This window comes from Oncorhynchus mykiss, chromosome 17 (assembly GCF_013265735.2).
Source record: "Oncorhynchus mykiss isolate Arlee chromosome 17, USDA_OmykA_1.1, whole genome shotgun sequence".
Taxonomy (NCBI): Eukaryota; Metazoa; Chordata; class Actinopteri; order Salmoniformes; family Salmonidae; genus Oncorhynchus; species Oncorhynchus mykiss.
In genome coordinates, this window is record NC_048581.1 from 24,093,296 (window position 1) to 24,113,771 (window position 20,476).

Genomic DNA, 20,476 nt, shown 5'->3' on the forward strand with positions numbered 1-20,476 from the left:
CAGGTACACGATATTGTATACAGGAAATTGTTTATTTACAGAACAATGCAAATCTACAGTACATAGGCATTCTAAAAACTATAATGTAAACTTGTCTGAAAAATGCACATTATTTTTTCATGGTAGTTCAATTTCAAACAACATTCTGAAATCAATCACGATTCAATTTGAAAATCAGAAGGAAATCATGACACTAATAACATATTTAATTATATTTTCAATTCAGCTTAAATTTCAGATTTTAAATGAACTATTTGACAATTGAGGAAACTACAATACTGTACTGTAGTAAAGATACATTTCCACATAAATATGTATCTTCATTTTGTGTAAGGTGCACAGCACTCCTTCATTGTGTATGATGTTTTGTTTTTGTTTGCCACTATTACAGACCAATTATAAAATAGCATCGACTGATTGTTGTTCCTGCAGCCAATCAAAAAAGGGTGAGATGACAAATGGACCAATCAGAAGTCATGATGGCCTAAACCAGTCAGGTCCAACAGTTCCTTTTTAACAAATGATTTTAAACTGTATTGAAGGTTATAGGCTACCACCACTTTAGAGTAGATCATGCATATCTATGATAAAATAAGCTAAAACTGAAGTTCTGAAAATGTTATCAAAACTGTTAAACCCATGATAACGTCATATTCATTATCCTTAGATTAAATAAGTAACAAAACGTTTGACTATGATACAATAGAGGCTATACGAATATAAAGATAACTTGGGGCAGGACTAAGTCTGATTAAAATAACTTCACAGAGAGCCACAGCATGAATACCGTCTCTTCATACGTTTTGTTGAAAACACTAAGGCTATTAGCTAGCATGAACGATAATAAAACAGTATCATAACTTCCTTATAAACAAACCGAAAAGCCATGCAGGTCAACTGATGAATATGGTAATGTAATAATACCTTATTAATGGGAGGCAATTTTAGAAACAATACATAGACATACCAAACATTTGCATGAAATTCTCACAAAACAGACCTTCATATAGGTCCTGACAGATTTCTATCGAATTATATAACAACGCCATTTGAGCAACCACAGTGAAAACCTTGTCTCTGTCTGGATATATAAACAAACACCATTTTAATAGCCCCTCCTTGGTATGCTAAAACAAAAATGGCCACTCGCCGACTACGCCAAATTACAAAAAGAGAGAAACAAATCTCAAGAGTTGTGCTGAAGATGAAAGGCATGCTCATGAAACCTGAAGAAAGATACTAGCCTGGGAATCTCAAGCGTTTCACAAATGTCCAAGTAAAACAACAGTGGAAGTAGTGATTCAGTTTGGATTCCAGGCTAGAAGAAAGGAACCATTTCCGACAGAAAGATATAAATCCCAAACTGTTGCTAATAAGCTCCAAAAAATAACTTTTGATACCATAATTATAACATAAGAAGTCAAGCTTGTATCGAAATCCATGCTCAACTTCAGGCAGTCACTCCCTAGTCCATTGGAAACTAAATTCAATATCTTTTCAAGATATGTGTGATTGCATATAAAATATATCATGCCTTTGTCAAGATTCATTATAAAAAAAAATTTGCTGTTCATCCTTTACCAAAAGTACATTCTTATCAGATCATTAGCTCTCTCAAACATTACCATAGATATTGAATATATAAGTTCATTATATTAGACTTCTGGTACAAAATGTTCCTTCATCCTTTTTATTTAGTGCAGGTCTGCCCAACCCTCGTCCTGGAGGTCTACCGTCCTGTGGGTTTTCAGTCCAACCCTAATTTAACACACCTGATTCTACTAATTAGCTGCTCAACAAGACCTTAACTAGCTGAATCAGATATGCTTAATTAGGGTTGGACTGAAAACCTACAGGACAGTAGATCTACAGGAAGAGGGTTGGGCAGCCCTGATTTAGTGCAAATAACTAATGGTATAAAAATCAAGCAGCAATAGTTTTTTTTTCAGAGGAAGCTTACATTTGAAAAGTAGGTCCATTGAAATAAAAGTATACGGGCACTAGATCCTTCAAGAAAAAAGATTCACAAATGAAAAATAATCAGCAGTGAAAAATTAAATCTGCCTGAGACACTTTAGTGACATGGAGGCAAGGATTTGAGGAACAGAGTGCACAAAGTATCACATTTGAAAATGCATAATGTCAAGAATCTCCTTCATAACTCATTTCAAAAGAGGAAGCTGTAAGAAATAAAACTGTTTTTTTTTCAGTCAGTGGAAAATTATTTGAAATGGAGTGAAACAGGGAGGTACTACTTCTACAATAAAAACACAAATTCAAACTCTTGCTACGGTGTGCCCGACTGAACGCGACCCTATACAATGAAAAGGGGGTAAATTATATATAACAGATCACCATTAAAAAGGTCTTCATGATTAACATAGTCTGTAGCTTGAGGGCTACTGTCCCATCCTCGTCCAGAAACCGATAGAGGGGTACACACCCTCGGAGATATCGCCCCTTCGTCCCCGATTGTCATCAATGGAGACGGGGCAAGGCAGCAGAGGCTCAGTCTTATTAGTCTGTCTGTCTCTGTGTGTGTGTGTGTGTGTGTGTGAGTGTGTGTGTGTGTGCACGCGCGCCAGTCTATTTGTATGTGTGTGTGTATCCATCCGGAAGTGTGTATATCTATTCATTGAGTGTGCCTTCGATATGTGGATATATGTTTATGTTCATCCGGAGTGCCATGAATGGGTTAACCCCTAGAAGCCAGTGGAGTGGACACTGGGGATGGGGTAGAACTTGGAGATGCGGCTCTGGGCTGAGGGGTTAAGGCACTCTGACTCTCCACTCATCTTAAAGAAGATCTCCTGCTCCTGAAGCTTCCTGGCAAACTCTTCCTCCAGAGCCTAAGAACAACAGACAAATGGTCGGTGAGCGGATCCCAAGCAAGAGATTACATAATACTCATTTGGCGGCTGCTTATATTTGTACTGTTTCACACATGGACCAGATACGCATTTGTTTTTTTACACATCGCCCTGAGATTCCCCCGGAGACACCCTCAGAGAGTGGGGTCACAGTCAGGGTCAGGCATTATCAGCGGAGCAGTTAGGGTTAAGTGTCTTGCTCAAGGGCACGTGGACAAGTGTTTCACCTTGTTCAGCTCTAGGATTCAAACTAGCGAATTTCGGTTACTGGCCCAACACTCGAACCGTTAGGCTACCTCCCACCGTACCTCCTACCATATGTTTCAACGACAAGTATCTCCATCTCCGAAACAAAATATGTGCCAAATATTCAATAGAAAGATAAATAATTTCCTGTGAAGGGTTAACTGGTGTGATGGTTACCTTCTTCCTGGGTCGTAGTTTCTCCCTCCACTCCTTCAGCTCCTGGCTGTGCTCCTCATCCAGCTCCTTCAGCTTCTGGGTCTCGTGCTCTATCAGGATGTGGCACTTCTCATTCTTGAAACACACAAATACACACATTGGGTGTTACACGCTGTACTGAATCACAGATGAATCAAAGTGTGTGTGTTTTTTCTATTGCACCTTGTGCAATTACAGAATCCCTGACATGCATGTGCGAGGACTATATATATATATGTTATACTATACACTCTTAGAAATAATGGTACGGTATTGTTCCCTGGAGTACAAAAATATCAAAATAAACATAATGATCTCACATTAGGGTACATGTGCAGACAAAGAGCATAATGGTACATTTTTGTAACCCATATTATGAATATAAAAAGGTACAATCATCACAGTCACAAAAGGGGTAATGTGAAGGTTAGTTTCCCAGGTGACAAATGTATTTTGTTAACCCTCAATACCCACCGTACAATGCTAACTTTCTGCCACTTAAAAATAACTAACAGCTTTGACACTGGGGTGGTATCCCAAAAAGCCACATTTGTACCATAATTATTATCTTCATATTTCCCAGCATGCTCTATTCTGGTAAATTTCCCAGGTTTCTAGAAATCACAGTCGGAAGATTCCTGGAAACAGGAGGGAATAAGGGGGAAATGCTTCAACCAGAATATCCCAAAACTCCCAGAATTTGGGGTATGTTTACAGAACTTTGCAAGCAGACCTGACGTAGCCTATAAACCATGAGTTTCATGCCACTGTATTAGAGTAAAACTAGTACTCGATATGTAATGTATTGTCGTAAAGAGTTTAATTTTAATGGTAATATATGCTTAGGTACTCACTTGTGACTGAAAATAAAATAATTTAACAACAATGGTTCTGTTACTAACAAATACAGTCAATGGTGGTAACTCTACAATTCAATCAAAAAGGCAAATTGGGAAATTGTATTGGAGGCTTGGCACAGCGGGGGAGTGGCTTTCAGATAGTTATTTTTGGCCACCCGTGAGTGGAAATATTCTACAAGTTTAAGTGGTCTATGGTAGAGGTCCATTTTTGCCACTTTCAAGGAACAAATGGCTTTGTCACTGTGATGGTACTATATAGTGTAAAGGCACAAAGCATGCTTTTGTACCTGTGGAGAAAGGTACTATCTGAGGTATGAACGTGGGTACAAATATGTACCCATAACTAAAAGTATAAAGGAGGACCTTACAGGTACCACCCCAGTGACAAGAAGTTGTACCCCTTTAGGAACAAATCTACACCTTTATTTCTGAGAGTGTACCTGTAACTGCTGCAGCTCCCGGATGTTGGTGTCACACTGCAGTTGCAGGTCTCTCATCTGGTTCTCATGTTTCTGGTGCTGGTGGAGCCTCTCATTCTTCTGCCTCTTCTCCTCCTGGGCTGCAAACTGTCAAACACACAGAAACATCTCAGTTATTCAACTCCCACGAGTATTAAAAGAGGCCCAATTACAGTTGGAACTTGATACATGTTTAATTTGCACTGGGAGTCTCAAGCTTGACCTAGCATTTCCTAAAGTACTGTAAATCCTTCAGTGCCTGGGAAAGTCCCTTTGACTTGGATCAACAAGCTCTGAGACTTCACCTCTTTCTCCACTGAAAGCAATGTCTATAATCCCTCATTAGCTGGCAGCATTGGCACAAAACTGAAAGCGCCAACCACCGCATTTAACCATGGCAAGGTGACTGGGAATATGGCCAAATAGAAACAGTGTAGTTATTCCCTCCATAAGGCAAACAAACAAGCAAAACATCAGTACAGAGACAAAGTGGAGTCGCAATTCAACGGCTCAGACACGAGATGTATGTGGCAGGGTCTACAGACAGTCACGGATTACAAAGGGAAAACCAGCCACATCACGGACACTGACGTCAAGCTAAACACCCTCTTCGCCCGCTTTGAGGAAAACACAATGCCACTGATGCGGCCCGCTCCCAAGGACTGTGGGCTCTCGTTCTCCGTGTCCGACGTGAGTAAAACATTTAAGTGTGTTAACCATCACAAGGCTGCCGACCCAGACGGCATCCCTAGCCATGTCCTCAGAGCATGCGCAGACCAGCTGGCTGGAGTGTTTACGGACATATTCAATCTCTCCCAATCCCAGTCTGCTGTCCCCACATGCTTCAAGATGTCCACCATTGTCCCTGTACCCAAGAAAGAAAAGATAACTGAAATAAATGACTATCGCCCCGTAGCACTCACTTCTGTCATCATGAAGTCCTTTGAGAGGCTAGTTAAGGATCATATCACCTCTACCTTACACACTAGACCCACATCTATTTGCATACCACCCCAATAGATCTACATATGATGCAATCGCCATCGAAACAGCACACTGCCCTATCCCATCTGGACAAGAGGCAAGCCTATGTAAGAATGTTGTTCATTGACTATACCTCAGCCTTCAACACCATAGTACCCTCCAAGCTCATCATCAAGCCTGGGGCCCTGGGTCTGAATCCTGCCCTGTGCAAATGGGTCCTGGACTTCCTCACGGGCTGCCCCCAGATGGTAAAGGTAGGAAAAAACACAGGGGCGTGCTCAGCCCCCTCCTGTATTCCTTCACCCATGACTGCGTGGCCACGCACACCTCCAACTCAATCATCAAGTTTGCAGATGACAACAGTAGTACGCCTGATTACCAACAATGACAAGGAAGCCTACAGAGTGGAGGTGAGGACCCTGGTGGAGTGGTGCCAGGAAAATAACCTCTCCCTCAACGCCAACAAAACAAAGGAGCTGATCATTGACTTCAGGAAACAGCAGAGGAAACACACCCCTATCCACAGACAGAACCGCAGTGGGGAAGGTGGAAAGATTCAAGTTCCTCGGCGTAAACATCACTGACAATCTAAAATGGTCCACCCACACAGACAGTGTGGTGAAGAAGGCGCAACAGAGCCTCTTCAAACTCAGGAGGCTGAAAAAAATTGGCTTGGTCCCTAAGACCCTCACAAACTTTTACAGATAAACAATCGAGAGCATCCTGTCGGGCTGTATCACCGCCTGGTACGGAAACTGCACCGCCCACAACCGCAGGGCTCTCCAGAGGGTGGTACGGTCTGCCCAACACATCACCGGGGGCAAACTACCTGCCCTCCAGGACACCTACACCACCAGAGGTCACAGGAAGGCCAAAAAGATCATCAAGGACATCAACCACCCGAGCCACAGCCTGTTCACCCCGCTATCGTTCAGAAGGCGAGGTTAGTACAGGTGCATCAAAGCTGGGACCGAGAGACTGAAAAACAGCTTCTATCTCAAGGCCATCAGACTGTTAAATAGCCATTACTTGCTGGCTACCACCTGGTTACTCAACCCGGCATCAAAGAGGCTGCTGCCCTATATACATAGACATGGAATCACTGGTCACTTTAACAATGGAACACTAGTCACTTTAATAATGTTTACATACCGTTTCACTCATCACATATGTATACAGTGTATTCTATGCTACTGTATTTATTCAATGCCACTCCAACATTGCTCATCCTAATTTTATTATTTTACTTTTAGATGTGTGTGTGTATTGTTGTGAACTGTCAGATACTACTGCACTGTCGGAGCTAGGAACACAAGCATTTCGCTGCACCCGCAATAACATCTGCTAAATATGTGTATGTGTCCAATAAAATTTGATTTGATTATACTTTGAAAATAACATCAAAATACATAGGTTTCCATTCTCAATTATGTGTTTTTTGACCAGTATCTCTCACCTGTTTTACCTTCTCCCTCTCCTGCTCGGGTGTGATGGGGCCCCCAGTGATTCGGAGGCTCTTCTTGAACATGGCCATGCGCGTCTTGGCCTCGCTGCGCTGGATCTTGGGTAAGCGGGCCCTCTCCTGTGTCTGCCTGTTCTTCATCTCCTCAATCAGACGCTGGTTGTAGCGCTGCATCTGCTCCATCTCCTACAGAGAGACAGAGAGACAGAGAGACAGAGAGACAGAGAGACAGAGAGACAGAGAGAGAGAGAGAGAGAGAGAGAGAGAGAGAGAGAGAGAGAGGGGGAGGGAAGGAGAGAGGGAGGGAGGAGGAGGGGAGGAGAGGTGGGGGGGCAGAAACACATCATTAGCTTCCATAGAAATGAGATATTAGACTAGTTGTCAAAGTGCTAGCCATTTAGTTGTCTTGTCAGCGTTACTCAGTCCGCATTTGGCAAAACAATGATGCATCATTTTTTAATGCAGAAACAGATATACCCAGGCATATTTCCAATTTGATTTAAGATGTCATGAGTCAAAACTTGTAGTCATTCAGTATTATGCCTCACTCTATCCCCTGACCTGTTCAGGTATTTTGCTCCTAGTGGTTCTGTTCAGGACTAGGCTTATGAGATCTGATCCTGAATCGTCTGTTTGTCTGTCTGGAAGCTGTACTCTACCTTCTCGTGTCTCTTAAGCAGCTGGTGTCTCTGCATGAAGTACTGGTCTTTCAGCTGTTGTTTAAACAACTGGTGTTTCTCCTGTAGGTGACGCTCTTCCAGCTCCCACATTGCTGCTTCCCGTGCTGCCAGGAGCAAAACACACAAACTCAGTTCAAGGGAACACTGCATTACACGGAAGTTCAGCATATTATTATTATATACAAAACCCCACCATTGTAAATCAGATCTTTCGTCTGTATTTCTTTGTATTTGATGTTGACGATCTTGGCACCCAAAAAACATGTCACTAGATTTGACTAATTGGTTAGCTTGGAATGCGTTTCTAACATGGTTCATACCATTCAAATCAGCAAGTCATCAAGGCCTACAGCTTGTGAACATTTCGGTGGAGCTATTTCTATAAGCTGATGTGTATGTGATGACTGGAATCTGACCAGGCAGGGTTAGTAGGCTGCTAACCAGTTCAGTTCATGTTAGGTTCTCAGCATTAATAGGTATTATAAACTGGGTGGTTCAAACCCTGAATGCTGATTGGCTGAAAGCCGTGGTATATCAGATGGTCTCCCCTGGCAAACCAGTTTATAATAGCAATAAGGCAGCTCGGGTTTGTGGTATATGGCCAATATACCATGACTAAGGGTTGTATCCAGGCACTCCGTGTTGCGTTGTGCATAATATTGGCCATATACCACACCCCCCCGTGCTTTATTGCTCAACTAGAGTCAAGGCCTGACGGGGCCGTCGTTTGAACTCTGTAGAGCTTCTGTTTTAAGTTATATACTGTGTCACTGTGTGTTTGCGATTTCCATCTCGCACACAAACAGTAAGGTTTACTATATTTCCTTTAAGTATGCTGGTGAGAGCGGCTAGGGTAGACTGTTTCTATGTAGTGACTATGACCTTTATAAAGGTTGTGTATCCATCCTACTGCAATGTGCATCTGTGCTACTTGCATCTCACACAGAGCTATGCATCTTCTGTTTGTGGTTAAGGCCGGTTTCTCCCCTCTGAACGGTGCTATGACTGAGTACCTAACTATAGTCTATGTGTCACGCCGAGAGATGCATCTTCACCTCTGAGGAGCTGTTGTTTGTGGTTGAGACAGTCTCTCTCGATGGTGGCCAGCTCGTGTTTGTGTTGCTGGATGATCTTCTTCAGGGCACAGTCCAACTCCTGCTGCTGTTTCTGCAGGAACTCCTGCTCCTGAGGAAGAAGAGGGAAAGACAGCTGGATAAGTAAAGTATATCTATATGCCCCTCAAACGCAACTCTGGACCTCTAATCCAGTTCCACTGCATACATTCATTATTCCCCTCTAATTGAGGACTTAGTTAGACCTGGGACACCAGGGGTTTGCAATGTATTACCAGGTAGAACACAAACCAGCAGGCTCCAGACCTCTTAGGGTCGGTGTTGAGTACCTCTGCTATACACTGTGTGATCCAGACAGAAGGAGAAAGAGAGTGATATTAGTCAAATGAAAAGGCCATTAGCAGGCCAACTGAGACCAAATTCACAGAACCAAAACACACCGGGAGTCGCAGAACATTGTGTCATATCTTAGTTCGTCGATGAGTTGTTACACTTACTCAGATTGCCAATACAGCCCTAAAACCAGGCCTACAATGTCGCTTGATTAAATTAAGAAACACCAGGAGAGAACTGTGTCGGTACAGTTTAAGAGATGAACAGAAGAGAGATTCAAACCAACCGTAAGAGCATGGCAAACAAAAACCACAGGCTGGTGATGCCAAACAACACGTGTCTGTCCGTCAATTTGGAATGGCTGTCTTCACCTCACCTCACCTGCTCTAGTTCCCCCAGTCGACTCCAACAGCACGAGAGAGAGAGTCACCGGTCTAGCTTGTTGATGTTACCCTCCCCCCCATCAGGACAGACGCGTAATCTGACCAACCCTACTGTATGGGGTCTGGACTATGGGGATAAGTATGGCTTGAGTTAAATGGACCACACTGTGGAGGCTGGCAACAATGTGGCGACAGGAAGTAGACTAGACGGACTAGATGTGCTGGGTCATCGAAAACGTAGAGCACCGGACGTCGACTGGCGGACTTGATTCGTTTTACGGGCAATGCACTGGGAATGTTGTTTTTTCATAGCTAAGTTCCAGGTTGATTGAAATGCTAAGTTTCGGGTTGATGCCATTTCCTCTATAGAAATGTGTCGGCCAAATCCCAAAATAGAACACTGCTGCATTCCCTTTAAACCAGCCCTCCACGTGTTGACCAGTCCAGGTTTTAAGGAAAGGAGAATGCCCACAAAGCATTCCACACACACACACACACACACACACACACACACACGCACCGATATAAACACCGCCGTCTCAAAGTCAGTGAGTGAATCTACTGCCATGTGAGAGTGCAAGGATAGGACACATTTCAAACCAAGGGGGGGGGGGGGGGGGGGGGGGTCTTACAACTTACATCCTGCATGGGGGCGTTGAAGAGAGTGCAGGAGGACAACTGAAAAGATAGAATCATACCCTGGGCCACTCCCTGTCGATCACAACAGATTAGACCTATACTCTACTAAATCATAACCTGTAGCCGGAATGCCAGTCTGTTTGTTGCATTACTGCCAACACTCGTTATCATGCATAACCGTAAGGGAAAAGGAGTTGGCAATGGTGCACAAGCAGACTGGCACTCCATACAGCACATTGTAGACCAGAACAGACTATACTCTACTAATCATCAGCCACTCATCCATAAACATTGCTGGCTAAGTTAACCATTACACCAACACACTGTTACACCCCCGTAATATACAGGCAATGTGTTCCACTGCGATTCACAGGTGGGTGGATTGTTAGAAAACACATCAATAGTGTTGGGCTTGTGCTGGAAGAATGTTTTGAATTAAATTATCATCTAATAATACATACACAAACTCTATTTTTGACCAAAAACAAACCACACAAAAGAAAAAAAAAGAGTAGCCCAAAAATTCCCAAAGGGCAGTGGCAGTGGCAGTGAAAGCAGTCAACGGAAGAATGGACAGTCCAACTGACATTGAAGGGACAGTCCATGTCGGAAAGCCACACCAGACGTTTTCCACAGCAAACTACCTCTTCACGTGGAGTTGTGATTATATCATTTTTTCCTCCCGTTTCACGATAGCGTTTCTCCTGTGCCTGGGGGTGAGTCGCATTTCCTGTTTGAACTATTTTTTTATTTTTATTTTTACCTTTATTTAACTAGGCAAGTCAGTTAAGAACAAATTCTTATTTTCAATGACGGCCTAGGAACAGTGGGTTGCCTGTTCAGGGGCAGAACGACAGATTTGTACCTTGTCAGCTCGGGGATTTGAACTTGCAATTTCGGGGATCTCGGGGATTTGAACTTGCAACCTTCCGGTTACTAGTCCAACACTCTAACCACTAGACTACCCTGCCGCCCCAACTATGGCATGAGGCAGCCCAAACAAACACACACACCACAGGGACAGCAGAAACAACACAGACACAACGACAAGGCTTTGATATGGATTTGTGTTTCAACTCACTAGCCAAACTCTATGAGAAGTAGCCTGATGCCAGATTTGTATGCGCTGCATAAGTCAACATCTCGGACTATAGCCTCGTCAGAATCATTTGGCTTCGGCACATAGGCTACAGATCTGGGATCAGGTGACGAGAAGTGACAGTTTCAGACTGATTTAGACACAAGTTATATAGACCCTATGAGAGAGATGTACTGTAACCACAGGTGTGTCAGTAAAACGCTAGCTTCTATAAATAGGCATTGGATTGTCGTGTTGATTGGGCTATCCTCTTACGATGGCACACTGTGGGATTAATACTGAGGACGAACTGGGGTGCACATGGGCTATAAACATCTAAACATCTAAACATTCACATGACTGTCGACGCTAAACAAGGAAAACCCTTTCAAACAAAATTGAGAATATATCATCTTTGTCAGCTGGACTTAACTATCCTGTGAAATGTAAGATATTGAAAATAAGACGAGTTCTTAGAATTTCTTGTGGCATGATGTCCCCAATACATGCATATTAAAACCCCTTTTGGTGATCCAGTTCAACAGTACATCATGCATATTAAAACCACTCTTAGTGATCCAGTTCAACAGTACATCATGCATATTAAAACCACTCTTAGTGATCCAGTTCAACAGTACATCATGCATATTAAAACCACTCTTAGTGATCCAGTTCAACAGTACATCATGCATATTAAAACCACTCTTAGTGATCCAGTTCAACAGTACATCATGCATATTAAAACCACTCTTAGTGATCCAGTTCAACAGTACATCATGCATATTAAAACCACTCTCAGTGATCCAGTTCAACAGTACATCATGCATATTAAAACCCCTTTTGGTGATCCAGTTCAACAGTACATCATGCATATTAACTACTTTTAGTGATCCAATTCAACAGTACATCATGCATATTAAAACCACTTTTGGTGATCCAGTTCAACAGTACATCATGCATATTAACTACTTTTAGTGATCCAGTTCAACAGTACATCATGCATATTAAAACCACTCTTAGTGATCCAGTTCAACAGTACATCATGCATATTAAAACCACTTTTGGTGATCCAGTTCAACAGTACATCATGCATATTAAAACCACTTTTGGTGATCCAGTTCAACAGTACATCATGCATATTAAAACCACTTTTGGTGATCCAGTTCAACAGTACATCATGCATATTAACTACTTTTAGTGATCCAGTTCAACAGTACATCATGCATATTAACTACTTTTGGTGATCCAGTTCAACAGTACATCATGCATATTAAAACCACTTTTGGTGATCCAGTTCAACAGTACATCATGCATATTAACTACTTTTAGTGATCCAGTTCAACAGTACATCATGCATATTAACTACTTTTAGTGATCCAATTCAACAGTACATCATGCATATTAACTACTTTTAGTGATCCAGTTCAACAGTACATCATGCATATTAACTACTTTTAGTGATCCAGTTCAACAGTGCATCATGCATATTAAAACCACTTCTAGTGGTCAACAGTACATCATGCATATTAAAACCACTTTTGGTGATCCAGTTCAACAGTACATCATGCATATTAACTACTTTTAGTGATCCAGTTCAACAGTACATCATGCATATTAAAACCACTCTTAGTGATCCAGTTCAACAGTACATCATGCATATTAAAACCACTTTTGGTGATCCAGTTCAACAGTACATCATGCATATTAAAACCACTTTTGGTGATCCAGTTCAACAGTACATCATGCATATTAAAACCACTTTTGGTGATCCAGTTCAACAGTACATCATGCATATTAAAACCACTTCTAGTGATCCAGTTCAACAGTGAATCATGCATATTAAAACCACTTCTAGTGATCAAGTTCAACAGTGCATCATGCATATTAAAACCCCTTATAGTGATCCAGTTCAACAGTACATCATGCATATTAAAACCACTCTTAGTGATCCAGTTCAACAGTGCATCATGCATATTAAAACCACTTCTAGTGATCCAGTTCAACAGTACAGCATGCATATTAAAACCACTCTTAGTGATCCAGTTCAACAGTACATCATGCATATTAAAACCACTTTTGGTGATCCAGTTCAACAGTACATCATGCATATTAAAACCACTTCTAGTGATCCAGTTCAACAGTGCATCATGCATATTAAAACCACTCTTAGTGATCCAGTTCAACAGTACATCATGCATATTAAAACCACTTTTGGTGATCCAGTTCAACAGTACATCATGCATATTAAAACCACTTCTAGTGATCCAGTTCAACAGTGCATCATGCATATTAAAACCACTTCTAGTGATCAAGTTCAACAGTGCATCATGCATATTAAAACCCCTTATAGTGATCCAGTTCAACAGTGCATCATGCATATTAAAACCCCTTCTAGTGATCCAGTTCAACAGTGCATCATGCATATTAAAACCACTTCTAGTGATCCAGTTCAACAGTACATCATGCATATTAAAACCCCTTATAGTGATCCAGTTCAACAGTGCATCATGCATATTAAAACCACTTCTAGTGATCCAGTTCAACAGTGCATCATGCATATTAAAACCACTCTTAGTGATCCAGTTCAACAGTACATCATGCATATTAAAACCACTTTTGGTGATCCAGTTCAACAGTACATCATGCATATTAAAACCACTTCTAGTGATCCAGTTCAACAGTGCATCATGCATATTAAAACCACTTCTAGTGATCCAGTTCAACAGTGCATCATGCATATTAAAACCCATTTTAGTGATCCAGTTCAACAGTACATCATGCATATTAAAACCACTTCTAGTGATCCAGTTCAACAGTGCATCATGCATATTAAAACCACTTCTAGTGATCCAGTTCAACAGTACATCATGCATATTAAAACCACTTCTAGTGATCCAGTTCAACAGAGCTCATCGATAGCCTGGGAAAACAACTAATCCCTGCAAGAGTAGCTTAGTATATTTTTGTCTTTCAATAAGTGTTGTTGTTGTTGAAAAGACAACTATTCCTTGTCGTCTTTTCCCAACAGCACTGAATTTGCTGATAGCACCTTTACTGAGGAAAAATTTACTTGCGACAACGGTGATATTCTCACCAAGCTATCTTAAGGTGACTGACTGTAAGTTGCTCTCGATAAGAGAGTCTGCTAAATGGCTAAAATGTCAAATGTAACAGCAACACATTGTAGTGACAACAATCCTGCAAATCCCAGACAGCCAATGAGAGTCCAATCGCTGCTTAGCCTAATCTAAGACGGATCAACATGTTTCTTTTCCACAAATGTACTGTACACCGCAAGCACACCCACAGCCAGACCTTTACAGCATCAGTTACAACATTCACATACCACGCACACTAGTGTTGTCGTGATACCAAAAATGTGACTTTGATAACGATACCACGGCTAAAAAAAGGCGCGTTGGCCAAATGTACAGAACGGCACTTGATCCAGATAGCCATGCATGCGTTAATGGATCAATTATACAATTTGACTTAGTTTTTACTCATCTAAATACATAACATAATGGGAGTCATTTATTTGAATGGTAAATCTCTATTGATAAACTGGGTAAATCAAGATGTAGCCTAGGCCTATTCACAATACAGATGAATGCATATTCATATATATTTTATATATTTTAAAAATTTTATATATATTTTTTAATGGCTCTGCCTTTTGGGCCCCTTATGTTCTTGGGCTCCGAGGATTCAGCCCCTGTATTAAATCAGTCCCTGGGAGTGTGCGCATGCTTCTTTTGGCTGGTAACAGATGAAAAACAATCCATTGCCCTTCCATTTGTGGCCTTGTTTTATTGCACTGATCAACAACATTTGCATAGAAGAAGCAACACCTTCTCTTATAAAAGTGTGCGCTGTGTCTTTAACACTTAATGATGTCATTCAAACGTTTTTGGCAATGACTATGGTTTTTGGTGACAATCAGCTTTGAAATCAGCATATTTTGCATTATGGTTTGCATTATTATCAAAAACAAAGTACTAGGGTAGTGAATTGATGTTAACTTCAGCTGTAAGCTAGCAAGGAAAGTTAGCCTACAAAGCAGGAAGCTAAAAAGTTATCTTATTACATTGTTCTAGCCTGTAATGAACATTGTTTTGCAGACAGTCATTCTGCGGACAATTTCTACGTGCTGTGTTGCATTATTCAAGTGTGTTCTTCTGCACTTCTGTGCAGTATGAGTGGGGAGCTAACATGAGGCAGCCCAGACTCCCAGTGTGAGCAGAGGTTCTTCAGGACAGACTAGAGCCAGTATGAGAGGAGAGCTAACATGAGGCAGCCCAGACTCCCAGTGTGAGCAGAGGTTCTTCAGGACAGACTAGAGCCAGTATGAGAGGAGAGCTAACATGAGGCAGCCCAGACTCCCAGTGAGAGCAGTGGTTCCTCAGGACAGACTACGGCTAGCATTGGGTAAGTGAAGCAGGCACAGTGCTCTCGCGCTATAAGTGGACCGGGCTGTGTTGATAGGATCAAGTCTGTCTCTCTCAATCAGTAAACGACGTGAGACACATTTGACAGAAGAACCGAAAGTACCGAACCGTTTTTCATGTTCAAGCATAGAAAAGGTACAGAAGTTTGGGTATACCGTGCAACACTAACACACACTGCCCTCTACTTCCTTACCTCTTTCTTGCGGTTCTTGAGCATGTTCTGGAACTTGGACAGCTCCTTGTCCTGCTCGGCCTTGATGCGCTTGGCCTCGTCCCTCAGCCGGTTGGTGTGCTCCTGCTCCAGCCTCTCGATGGTCTGCTTCTGCTGTCTCTCCAGGTTCTCCACTTCCTGGTCGTAGTGGCGCTTCTTACTCTGCAGAATGAGGACGTCATTTTGATTCGGTGTCAGCTCGTCACTTTCGCTAGAAATATAACTCGTTTTCAAACACTGGTCATCAATGAATGACTGGCATATTACAGAAAGCAATGTCATTTCAATGGCATCCTGTTTTCCTTGGATTTACTAGCTGGCTAGTGGACTCAGTCTCCGTCTAAACTGTGAGTGGCAGTTTGACTGACATACAGAAGGATTTACCTCGTCCAGAAATAAGTAATGACGTAACAGGAGCAAAAGGCACATGGAAGCTGTGGTGTGGTGTGGACGGGACATACCTCTGTAATACTGGGCAGGGACTAACTGGTCTTACTGGGCTAATTCAGCTTACTGTTTCACAGCCATGTGTGGTTTAGCATGCTCCTTCAGGATTGGTTGTGACCACACCAGTAGGCAATCTTCTGTCACTGTGCTAGGTTGGACACAGTATGACTGGGGCCAGGGTCACGAATAGGCAATTATAGTACTACAGCACTACATGCAATTGCAGTACTACACGGTACCATTCGATAGGTCTCAAAGCACCTCCCATTGAGGCTTTGATGAAAAAAAAGGATAGTGACTCACGGTCGTCTCCTGTTCGAAACGGCGGCAGATCTGCTCTTTCTGCTGCTGCAGTTTATTGCTGAGCTGCTGCTGGGCCCTCTGTTCCTCTTTCTGCAGGAGACGCAGCTCCCTCAGCTCCTGACGCCTGGGAGAGGAGGGGGAGGAAGGGGAAGAAAAAAAAACATGAGAGGAACATCTTTTTCTCCAAAAGGAGATTAAACAACCCAAAGCAATGGAGGAGGGTCTCTCGAGAGACCAATGAAAACGTTATATAACAAGACATCTCGATGCACGCGGCTCAGTAGCACTTTGATATGTAAATGAATTGAGGTCAAAAGGGGGTGCAACGCAATATTAGGAAGGTGTCCCTAATGTCTTGCATAGTCAATATACTAAAATAGCTACATTCACTAGTTCATTCAGTTCAGTTAGAGCCTAAGCTTGAGCTTATACTGCAGGAGAGATGGATTATATCTTTGCATAGTATTGGCATATATTTCAATGCATAATGCTCAAAATGCTAATTCATGTAAATTAATCTTTACCTGAGGAACCTCATCTCCTCGTTCTTGGTGTCATTGTCGGTGATGATCTTCGACGTCGTCACGCTAACCTCGACTCCATCCACCACGAACCTACGGGTCTTCTTCAGTGTCTTCTTCTGGCGCTTGGTGTCCTGAAAAACAAAATGGTGGCAATAAATATACCATCAATATACTGTAGTTGGACTACTTCATGGAATAAAGCGGTCATTGTAAATTACAATTACAATTCATAAGCATTTATAACACCGATAATAATGTATGAAGCATTTATAATGGTGTATTGATAAGGGTTATTACTGGACTACTTAGCTATTACCAAAGGATTTGATCAAAGACATTCTCTAAAGAGAGTCTATTGTGATGCCGTACCTGTATGGAGAGGGGTCCTGGCTCCTTGGTTTTGGTCAGGAAGCTGGAGATGGACAAGTTCATGTCTATGCTGCCGTTATGTGCAGCAGAACTACTCCTAGAGTCCGAATCACTCTCCTTCTCATCCTTAGACTTCACTGGAGTCCCTGTCTCCGCAGTTGGCTTATACTCCACTCTCTCTTTCTCTCCTTCCTCCTCTTTCCAGACCGCTGGAGATGCAGGTTTGAGTTTGTCGTCCACCTTAGTCTCCTCTGGGGTTGTCACGGTAACCTTTGCTTCCCTGCTAAGCTCCTCGTTGGCTGGTTCCTCCTCAACTTCCATCTTGTCTCCTGTTGGCTCTTCCTTGGCCTCTGACCCTTCTGCAGTGATCTCATTCGTCTGGACCTCAGCTAGGTCCACTTCCTTTTCATCTTGATTGGATATGGCCAGTTGTTCCATCTCCTTGTCGGCTATGGTGACCGCAGCATTGGAAACGGTTCCTTCTGGTTGGGCCTCTGCTGGTTTCTCTGCTGGTTCTGAAGAAGTTATCTCACTGGGTTCTGTTGGGCAAACCTCTGATATTTCTTGAACCTTCTCCTCCTCTTCCGTCACCTCTACTGGTTTCTCACTGGCTTCTGTTGTCTCTCCATTTATTGGAGCACCAAGGGTCTCATCCATTTCCTCCAGTTCTGCAGTGACAGAAGGCTCCTCGACGAAGCCAGTGTCCACAACCAGGTTCTCCTCTGGTTTGACGACGCTTGGTTCAGGGACCTTTTCAACAATCTGTGGTGTTGGGATAACCGGTTCAGCCTTCTCCAGTAAAGACTCCAGGATGGAGGCTGAGGGAGACTGAGGGAGTTTCTCGTCCTCCGAGCTGGCAACACTGGCATCGGACGGTGCACGTTTGTGACCCTGAAGAAAACGTGATGAAAATCAAAATGTAGGTTAAAATAAATCAACAGATAATGTCTGGATTAGCTTTCAAATAATAGAACTGTGGGAATGATTCTAAATAAATCCTTCTAACCAATAGTCAATCATTTTCCTTATTTTTGTCAAGTCTGTACAGCCTGTTCTTTATAATAAATGATGAAGACCACAGAAGAATACACACTGTCCATCTATAATGTTTCACACTCTTTCATGTGGTTATTTTTCGAACTGAGCTGTCTGTGGTGTAACATACCCGCTGTGTCTCTCCATCCTCCTCCTCCTCTTCCTCCTTGTGTTCCTCAATCTCCTCGTAAACCTCAGCCTTTGCTTCAGCGATCAGCTCCCTCAACGGTCTGCTGTCGGTCACAGTACTCAAAAATGGATGCTGCAACGATAAAAAAAAAAAAAAGCATAATATTGAGGACACTTTTAGATATAAAGACTATTATGTCCTCTTGAAGTGTACTACTTTCACTGCATCTGAAAAGACAACAAATATTTGTGCGATTTCATCACACAAATCAAGATACACAATTAAAAGAAAAATTCAGTGTACAAAACATGACAGACTAACCAGGTGAAAGCTATAATCCCTTATTGATGTCACCTCTTAGGGCTGCAATCCCGTTAACGGGATCGATATGACAACAGCCAGTGAAAGTGCAGGGTGGCAAATTCAAACAACATAAATTTCATAATTAAAATTCCTCAAACATACATGTATCTTTTACCATTTTAAAAGGTAATCTTGTTGTTAATCCCACCAAAGTGTCCGATTTTAAATAGGCTTTACAGAAAAAGCACCACAAACGATTATGTTAAGTCACCGCCAAGTCACAGAAAAATTCTGCAATTTTTCCAGCCAAAGAGAGGAGTCACAAAAAGCACAAATAGAGATAAAATGAATCACTAACCTTTGATGATCTTCATCAGATGACACTCATAAGACCTCATGTTATACAATACATGTATGTTTTGTTCGATAAAGTGCATATTTATATACAAAAATCTGAGTATACAATGGCGCGTTACGTTCAGTAGTTCCAAAAACATCCGGTGACATTGCAGAGAGCCACAGCAATTTACAGAAATACTCATTATAAATATTGATGAAAATACAAGTGTTATACATGGAAATACAGATAGACTTCTCCTTAATGCAACTGGTTGTGTCAGATTTCAAAAAAGCTTTACGGAAAAAGCAAACCATGCAATAATCTGAGAACGGCGCTCAGAAAACAAATAGATATATCCGCCATGTTGGAGTCAACAGAAATCAGAATTAACAATTAACAAATATTAATTTACCTTTGATGATCTTCATCAGAATGCACTCCCAGGAATCCCAGTTCCACCAAATTTTTGGGATTTGTTCGATAATGTCCATAATTTATGTCCAAATAGCTACTTTTGTTAGCGCGTTTGGTAAACAAATCCAAAGTCACGAAGCGCGTTAACTAGTTGCAGACGAAATGTCAAAAAGTTCTGTTACTGTCCGTAGAACCATGTCAAACGATGTATGGAATCAATCTTTAGGATGTTTTTAACATAAAACTTCAATAATATTCCAACCGGAGAATTCCTTTGTCTTCAGAAAAGCAAAGGAGCGCGAGCTACCTCTCATGTGAAATGCGCGTGACCAGCACGTGACTGCTGGCAGACCTCTGACTCAATGATCTCTCATTCAGTCCCCCTTCATAGTAGAATCCTCAAACAAGTTTCTAAAGACGGTTGACATCTCGTGGAAGCCGTAGGAAGTGCAACATAACCAATATCCCACTGTGTATTCAATAGGGCTGAGTTGAAAATCGACCAACCTCAGATTTCCCACTTCCTGTTTGGATTTCTTCTCAGGTTTTTGCCTGCCATATGAGTTCTGTTATACTCACAGACATCATTCAAACAGTTTTAGAAACTTCAGAGTGTTTTCTATCCAATACTAATAATACAATGCATATATTAGCAACTGGGACTGAGGAACAGGCAGTTTACTCTGGGCAC

At 42.0% G+C, this 20,476-nt stretch overlaps 1 protein-coding gene across 1 annotated transcript in view; it reads right to left on the reverse strand.

Annotated features, from left to right (window-relative positions):
* Positions 1 to 18: 18 nt before the first annotated feature.
* The window catches only part of slkb (STE20-like kinase b), a 34,608-nt gene continuing 14,150 nt past the window's right edge, over positions 19 to 20,476 (reverse strand). Inside the window, exons 8-18 of the mRNA XM_021567865.2 lie at positions 18,729 to 18,860; positions 17,564 to 18,454; positions 17,195 to 17,325; positions 16,671 to 16,794; positions 15,903 to 16,082; positions 8,811 to 8,940; positions 7,735 to 7,859; positions 7,070 to 7,261; positions 4,612 to 4,737; positions 3,294 to 3,407; positions 19 to 2,849 (exon numbers count right to left, since the gene is read on the reverse strand). Coding sequence (XP_021423540.2) covers positions 2,703 to 2,849; positions 3,294 to 3,407; positions 4,612 to 4,737; positions 7,070 to 7,261; positions 7,735 to 7,859; positions 8,811 to 8,940; positions 15,903 to 16,082; positions 16,671 to 16,794; positions 17,195 to 17,325; positions 17,564 to 18,454; positions 18,729 to 18,860 — 2,292 coding nt within the window. The 3' untranslated portion in view covers positions 19 to 2,702. The remainder of the gene's footprint in view (positions 2,850 to 3,293; positions 3,408 to 4,611; positions 4,738 to 7,069; positions 7,262 to 7,734; positions 7,860 to 8,810; positions 8,941 to 15,902; positions 16,083 to 16,670; positions 16,795 to 17,194; positions 17,326 to 17,563; positions 18,455 to 18,728; positions 18,861 to 20,476) is intronic.